At 36.2% G+C, this 8,543-nt stretch overlaps 2 protein-coding genes and 1 pseudogene across 2 annotated transcripts; 2 read left to right on the top strand and 1 right to left on the bottom strand.

Annotated features, from left to right (window-relative positions):
- The first annotated feature begins 2,949 nt into the window (after positions 1-2,949).
- Positions 2,950-4,015, top strand: LOC108844063 (glutathione S-transferase F9). The gene is made up of 3 exons (XM_018617263.2): positions 2,950-3,159; positions 3,240-3,288; positions 3,398-4,015. The coding sequence occupies exons 1-3, from the start codon at positions 3,016-3,018 to the stop codon at positions 3,850-3,852; spliced, it is 648 nt and encodes a 215-aa protein (XP_018472765.2). The 5' UTR covers positions 2,950-3,015; the 3' UTR covers positions 3,853-4,015.
- A 1,532-nt stretch (positions 4,016-5,547) lies between these two features.
- On the top strand, positions 5,548-6,927 carry LOC108847819 (glutathione S-transferase F10; the record flags this gene model as incomplete). Its single annotated transcript, XM_018621165.2, is given in 3 exon segments — positions 5,548-5,706; positions 5,790-5,838; positions 6,298-6,927. Coding segments are annotated over 3 exon segments (663 nt in total), but the record flags the coding sequence as incomplete, so codon positions are not given.
- On the bottom strand, positions 6,297-7,728 carry LOC108847821 (uncharacterized; annotated as a pseudogene).
- Positions 7,729-8,543: the final 815 nt, after the last annotated feature.

The raw sequence follows: 8,543 nt of genomic DNA, 5'->3' as shown, positions 1-8,543 counted from the left end.
TAATGGGTCCATATACTTGCTCATTTGGTATGGTGAGCGAACCCTGTAGACCACACAAACTTATCATTTGTTATAAGCTGCAAGAAGCATCATACATTGAGATTTGTCCGAATATGGATTGATTGGTTCTTGGACTCCTCCAATGTGATCTTGTAAAAGAACAGTCATAAAAGAGATAAATGTGTGTGAACTGATGTCAAAGGTTCGATCAGGCTCTGGACAAGGTTCATAGTAATGACTAATGAGAAAGCAACGGTAAACTCTTTGCACAGTCGAGTTCTTTGAGGTTCTGAGCTTGTAAATAGTTTCACTTTCTATGCTCAACTTTTTGGTTGATATCTATGTCATATAATGTCTAGCCCATGTGATATATCGTTCTTGAACGTATCTAGTGCTTCAATGCTTGTCCTAAGAAATGTTACCTTGTACCATCCAACGACAAAAAAGAAAGAAAGTAGAGGTCCATCTTAGAAGTTAGAATATATACAATACGTGTACATACATATTTTTTCCTTACTACAGTAGTATTATGATTATTATTTTTTTCTTTCAGAAAATTCTATAAATATACTCCAACTAAATTTTGTTAAATTTTTAATACTTAAATTTTTATCCTGCAATTTAATACTTCAACTAATTATTTTATTGATTTTAAAAGATTAACTTTAAAAACTTTGCTCACTTTAGTACTCAAACTATGCTCATTTTAATCAAATATAAGTTTTAAAAAAATTTAGATAATTTACAAGTTCAAAAAAAATCTTAAAATTTTTATTTTTATTTTAAATTTTAGAAATAAAAGAAACTAAATTTTGGATAACCTCGAAATTTTTAGTTTTAGTTTCTCTATCAAATTTAAAAATGAGTGAATCGTATGGATATTAAATTTTTAGTTTTTATTTTTTCGTCAACAAAATTTTAGTTTCTTTTTAATTCATAAACTTGAGACAACACCTTCCAGAAGAACCAATTGGGACATGTGGTTCACTGGTTCAATAAAACCGCTGAGCTCATTCTCTCACGTTTTATTTTGGCTCCACCTACCTACTTTAAAGTTTAAACCACCCATCCCTGTTTCCTCCTCTCTGTCTTTCGTCTTTGGTATTCTTTTGTCTTTAAACACAAAAATCAGGCATTATCAACTAGTTGTTTTTCTTAACTAGGTTTTGTTTACTACCAACCAAATTTATTCAACTGTTGTATAGGTTTAACCTTTAACGTGAATAAAACTGCAAATAGTTTTTCTTCTATTTCAAAATTTTTTTTTTTTTTGTTTAACCTGGGGGTATCCCAGGCCCAGAAGGCCCAGACTAATCCCCAAGGGGAAGGAATGCCCACGGATAGACGCCCCTCCCAGTTTTTCAAATGGGCCGAAAGCATGGCCCATATCCGTGTGGGTGACAAGAGCGTTGCAAGGTAGTTCCCTCCGGCGTGGATCGAACCCCCTACCTGGGTGCAGGCGGGGACCCGTCCTAACCATTGGGCTACAACGTCTTGTCATCTATTTCAAAACTATGTAGTATATATGATGAATATAATTCCAATGGATCCACATTGTTCGACTTTTTTGTAACATATATTTAATTTAATGTATGAGATAGAAATAACAAAAAGATTAGTTGTCTAAACGGGATTTTAACATTACTCCGCCTTATATCAGTTACAACTTACATCCATGGTACGAGGATGGAGTTTACAAAAATAATAATTAAAATGCTAGTTAAATGTTAAAGTGATGGATGAGTTTTTCAATCTTATATACCATCCAGTAAATTTTTTTAATGGAAACTTTTACTTAACGGATAGATGTCTAAGGTTTTGAGAACCCAATCCATCAATTTAATCTTAAATTAACATCTAATATTTTTTGAAAACTTCATCTTCACATACTATGGACGGGATGACGGTGCTCTTACATAACGGTTTTATAGAACCCACAAATGGGTTAGGCTGACATGAAGGATATTGACATCTGGGCAAAAATCAAATTTGTGGATATAGAATATCTAAGTCATTACTTAAAAAGTGCACAAAAAAAAAGAAAATGCTGAATTAGTGACAAAAATAGTAATCAAGTGTAGTTTCTTAATAATTATTCATGCATCGTAACAATCTTTTAGTTTTAGTTTCTTTAGAAAAAAAAAACAATCTTTTAGTTTTTTTTATCAACTTACCTTATCTATTCAAATAAAATAGCATTACAGAAGCACGTAGTGTAGATAGAAAAGGACAAGACTTAGATTCACCCCCTATGGTGAACCTTTAAATTCACCACTCCCCTCAAAACCAATCAAAGTGCCATGTAGATAATTAAACAAAAAATATTAAATTATTTTAAAATAGTTAAAAAATGAAATAACGTTAATTTTAATGACGTTAACTAAACACTAAACCCTAAATTTAAATTCTAAACCAAAACTTATACCCTAAACATAAATTTTATACCCTAAACCCAAACCATAAATCCAAAACCCAAATTCTAAACCCTAAATCCAAACGCTATACCCTAAACCCATCCTATATTTTATAGGGTATAAAATTTGGGTTTAGGGTATATATTTGGGTTTAGAATTTATGATTTAGGGTTTAGTTTGCATCGTTAAAATTGACTTGATTTTTCTTTTTAACTATTTTTTAATAATTTAATATTTTTTATTTAATTATTTACATGGCATTTTGATTGGTTTTAAGGGGAGTGGTGAATTTAAAGGTTTCCATAGGGGGTGAACCTAAGTCTTGTCCGATAGAAAATACCAGTTGACAGAAAAAAAGATGGAAAATACGAAATTACAAATTTTCAGTATATTTTGTGGTGAAAATAGCTTATTTTGATTTTTCAATTTATTTTTGTTCTTTTTCCACCAAGAAAACAACGGGAACGCCACGTTTCGCCACGAGTCGCGATATACCCGTCTCGCCTCCTCTCTTTCTATAAAACGGCGACGTGACACTATGAAATTCATCACTTAAACAAGCCAACTGTGACCGCAAGCAACGAGAGAGAGAGAAAGAAAAATGGTGCTAAAGGTGTACGGACCTCACTTTGCCTCACCGAAGCGAGCTCTGGTAACGCTCATCGAGAAGGGCGTTGCCTTTGAGACCGTCCCCGTCGATCTCATGAAAGGAGAACACAAGCAGCCTGCTTATCTCGCCTTACAGGTTTCCTTCCTCGATCTCCCTCTGTTTCTTTTCTTCTCTCCTTTCAAGATTCTGATCATCTTTTGTTTCTTCCCATGCAGCCTTTCGGTACCGTCCCTGCTGTTGTCGACGGAGACTACAAAATCTTCGGTACGACTTCAACATATCTCAATGTTCTTACTTATCAAACATAGTTATGTTATTTTCTTGTTGTTCTTGTATGTATTTATGAAAATATTTTTTCTTCAAATTTGGACAGAGTCACGTGCCGTCATGAGGTACGTTGCTGAGAAGTACAGGTCACAAGGACCTGACCTTTTGGGGAAAACCGTGGAAGAAAGAGGACAAGTCGAGCAATGGCTTGACGTGGAGGCAACGACTTACCACCCACCGCTACTGAACCTGACACTTCACATAATGTTCGCGTCGGTCATGGGATTCCCATCTGATGAGAAGCTGATCAAGGAGAGCGAAGAGAAACTCTCGGCTGTTCTCGATGTGTACGAGGCACATCTATCAAAGAGCAAGTACTTGGCCGGTGACTTTGTGAGTTTGGCTGATTTGGCTCACCTCCCGTTCACTGATTACTTGGTCGGTCCGATCGGGAAGGCTTACATGATCAAAGATAGGAAGCACGTGAGCGCGTGGTGGAACGACATCAGCAGCCGTCCTGCGTGGAAGGAGACTCTTGAGAAATATTCATTCCCGGCTTAAGAACCTGATGTTGTTGTTTGTGTACGTTTATGTGAGGTTTTAATAACTGTTATGTCTCCTCTTATGTTATGTTACCTCTCTGTTCTGTTTCCTTTTGTAACTCCAACTCTTTTGTGTGGTTTCAGTGAGGCTTTTAATTAGAGGAACTTAGTTATCACACTTCCATTAAGGATCATTATAAAGGTTTGCAAAATGTTGAAGGAATAGTAACAACATTCCTAGGCTCCTAACTAGTATATCTGTAATGTTGAAGGTTAAGATTAAGTATCCTTACTGAGAATACTGTTGATGATCGCATTATCTCTTTCAACTTCTACCACACGGTAGACCAGTAAGATTGCATAGCTATTGGTAGCACAGAGCATTAATTACACTTCTTCTGGAGTGTGATGTCCCTCAAATCTTTTGATTACAAAAATCCATATCATAGATTGTTGTCGTTGTCACCTTGATGATGTAATGCAGTCATAATTACGTTTCAGCTAACTACTTGAACATCTCTTCCTGAGAATTTACTTTGCACTCTCCCGTTGTTCTGTACATTTTATTTCTTACTAGAAGTCACTCATAAACATTTACCTGTAGAGTGTAGTTCAAAAAAAAAAAGAAAGAACATTTTACTTATATGTAAATGCAACCGTTTGGAACATTGCATAAGCATCTTGTACCGGTTTGAGTCGTCTGAGTTTTGAATAGTAGGCCACTTACATTGCCCCACACGTGCTTGAAACTTAGACGTTCGAGCAGTCAAAGTATGTTTAATTGGTCCATTAAACTAGTCTTTTCCCCCTTGCAATGGATTAAACCAGTGACCTTGAGACCTTTGTCCTTTATCATTGATCTTGTTTTTGATTCATTAAGATTTATTGGTATTTGAGTCCATCGAACGATACATAAACGTAAAAGTGTAAACTCTATTATGAAGATGCTTTGATCCCTAACTTTTGTCTGATACATCTAATAATTTTGTTTATAAAAATAATGTATGCCAGAATATTAATAACAAAATAATATTGGACTCATTTCATCACGTTTTGTTGATACTTTCTTGACCCTAGTCCTACCAACCTAATCTTTTTAACCTGCCAATTTTCTTTTACTGAATTTTATCAACCTGCCAACTTCGGTTCTCCTTTTCTGTACTGTCTGATTATACGAACTTCATTTATTTTTATAACTAATTATACGAACTTTATTTAAATCATAAAAAAATAATTACTTTTAACTTATTTAATCTCAGATAATTATTTCCTCCAGTATGGTTCTAAAACGAATCATTATCGCATCTTATTCGAATAAACTGGGATTATACTCATGCTCCCCACCAGTCTTAAATATAATAAACAAGTGGTCCTTCTGCATTATGAGTTCCATAATTCCATTGAAATAAAGTAAAGAACATTAAAGACAAAAAATAAAGACAATTTTATTCAAAATTATGATGGGACGTATTGGAAGTTTCCTATTGAAAAGTCAAAAACGACGTGTGACTCAGAGCCGCCTGCCCCGCCACCGACGAGTTTTTAATACTAAACAAGTGTAATACACTAATCCTAAACAAGTCACACTTGTTTTTTCTTTAACAACTTTAAACAAGTGCGACTGCGTTTACAATACGACTGCAAACGCAGCTAAGCGGTTTCCCTATAAGATCACGTCGTGCGAGAGCGATATTAGAACTGACAGGGAAGAAAGAAGAAGAAAGAAAAGATGGTGTTGACAATCTATGCGCCTTTATTCGCATCTTCCAAGAGAGCTGTGGTGACGTTAGTGGAGAAGGGAGTAGAGTTCGAGACTGTCAATGTCGATCTCTTGAAAGGAGAGCAGAGGCAGCCTGAGTATATTGCCATTCAGGTTCATCATCTCTCTCTCTTCTTCAACCATGTTTCTTTTTATGCATTGTTCTTGATACGTTATTCTCTTTTTGATCGATGCAGCCTTTCGGTAAGATCCCTGTGCTCGTCGACGGTGACTACAAAATCTTTGGTACACTTCTTCTCCTTCCTTTCAAGATTCTTGACATCATTCTCTTATATTTACTGCGATCAACACATGAGTGAGCATGAAATGAGTTCTTGAATTATGAAATGAGTTTCTAGAGTTATGAATTGTACATATGGTAAAAGATATATATTACTGGAGTTTGACTTGACCAAGTTTACAAGAGACTGTGAGATGCGATATGAGATTTGTTTAATTTTGGAGGTTATAAACATTTTAGTACAAATTAAGTAAAATTTCTATAACTTGGGGTCTATCAAATCTATCTATATTAGTTTTTTCTAAATTTGGAGGCCAATATGTATGTTTTATTTGGTTAACACCCATGATCAGATCTAAATCGTAGTATTTGTGATTGGATATTAGGAGATTAGCTCATGAATATTTGAATAAATGTATTGTTGTGTGACTATTATTAATAAGAGATTTCAATATACTTTGTAGAGTCGCGTGCCATCATGAGGTACATAGCAGAGAAATACAGATCACAAGGACCAGACTTGTTGGGAAAGACAATTGAAGAGAGGGGACAAGTGGAGCAATGGCTTGACGTGGAAGCAACAAGCTACCATCCACCACTACTAGCACTAACGCTGAACATTGTCTTTGCACCACTCATGGGCCTTCCTGCTGATGAGAAAGTTATAAAAGAGAGTGAAGAGAAGCTTGCTGAAGTGCTTGACGTGTACGAAGCACAGCTTTCAAAGAACGAATACTTGGCTGGAGATTTCGTGAGTCTAGCTGATTTGGCTCACCTCCCCTTCACCGAGTACCTCGTGGGTGCTATTGGGAAGGCTTATATGATCAAAGATAGGAAGCATGTGAGCGCGTGGTGGGATAAGATTAGTAACCGTGCTGCGTGGAAGGAAGTTTCTGAGAAATACGCATTGCCGGTTTAGAAAGAAAGAAGAAAACAATGAGATGTGGTTTGTTTGTTGTTGTGATTTTGATTTGGGTTTGTGTGAGGCTTTGTGTACTGTGTGGGTTGTCTGGTTTCAGTTCAGTGTCTTTTGGTTCTAATAAAAACTCTGTTTTATAAATATCAAAGGTTGTAATAAAAGAATCCTTCCTTTATCAGACAGAAACTTAATGGTTGCTGATACATAGACAAATCTTGAGGTACAAGAAAACTCTTTTTGGTTTGTTAGAACAATTGCCTCTCCAAATATTTCAAAAACATAAAAGAGTATATGAATAATGTACCAATTAATCATCAAGGCTGATGATGAAAAGATTCAGGAGGCAGATCAGTGCTTGGAACATTAGATTCAGGAGTTACTACCGTGATATCCAAGCTGTTACTTCTGTCCCGTTCAGATATTTCTCTTACATCAGAAACTCTTGCCTCTGTTTCCTGAATATCATTCCATTCGTTTTCTTCCACTGGAGCCTGAGCGTTTACTACCTCCTGATCTTCATTCATACGGACTACATTCTCTCCCGGCACAGAGGCTGTTCTTGAAATGCTCAAACATGCTTTATCCACATCCTTTTCTGTTTCTTTTGTCATTGGAAGAAGAGATGTTTCGACGTTGGTAGATTCAGTTTTCTCCTCAAACACTTGCCTCTGCAACCCTCGCTTTCTCTTCGGCTCTTACAACAGCTCCTTCAAGTATGACCACACGCTCCCTGGCTTTTGCGAGCTCAGACCGCCACATGTGTGCCTCCTTGAGAGCAGAGTCTCTTTCCTTGACCAATTGATCTTTCTCCTTACTCAGAGCAGATTTCTTCTCTTCTAATTCCTTAAGCTACATGACAATCAAATCAACAAACAACAATACATATACATAAAAGATCTAAAACATGACAAGGCTTTGTTACCTTCAATTCTTGCTGTCTCTCTTAGTCTTTAGATAAGCACTCTAATTCCATACTAATAATTTACAACAACGGCTGCAACAGTACCAAGTGTTGAAGAACCACTTCCGCTTAGAGAAATCAACAGCCTCTTTGTGTGCCATAAGAACTACCTGTGTCGCACTGAATATTCCAAACAAGGCTTAGATGAAATCATCTCTATGAGATTGGTGGTAAGCAAAGAGAAAGATGACTTACTGTAAGGTTGTAACCCAAGCTCTGGCTGCACCGAGAGTCGTCTCTGCACACAGAAAGTAATCTTTCTTCTGTGGTTCACTAATATCTTAAAATTCATGTTGAAGAAAAAAACTCAAAAGTCTACATTAATTTATATCTCCTTTTAGACACTATAAGGTTACAGATACAGCAACCATTATATTTAGGAAGCCCCCTGAAACAAACAGATTTAGTAATACAAATACACACCTAAACAAGGCTGATGATTTTATATAAAAAAAAAACAAAAAGAAAAGAATGTAACTGGAAGTTGACAGGAGAGACAGTGATTGTGCTATTTTCATCAAACAGAATAGTTCCCTTGATAATCGGTTCGTTTCGTCTTGTCCTGAATCATGAAAATAGAGAGAGAGAGAGAGAGAGATAAAAACAAAATATAGTATGCCGCTATAACATAAGCAGTTGATAAGATTACTCACTTGTAAGAACAGCACCTTGCGCACCCACGGTTAATTTCTGTAGCAGCAACCGTGGCCGCCGTGGCCACCATCATAGTGATCAGGTTGCAACTTGCACGGTTTGCACACTTCCGACTTCGCAGTGGCTGTCAACATCATATTAATTCAAAAGATATTACTCAGGGTGCAATTTGCCTC

The sequence above is a fragment of the Raphanus sativus genome, chromosome 3 (genome assembly GCF_000801105.2).
Source record: "Raphanus sativus cultivar WK10039 chromosome 3, ASM80110v3, whole genome shotgun sequence".
Taxonomy (NCBI): Eukaryota; Viridiplantae; Streptophyta; class Magnoliopsida; order Brassicales; family Brassicaceae; genus Raphanus; species Raphanus sativus.
The sequence above is the reverse complement of the archived record's forward strand: the minus strand, read 5'-3'. Positions and strand labels throughout refer to the sequence as shown.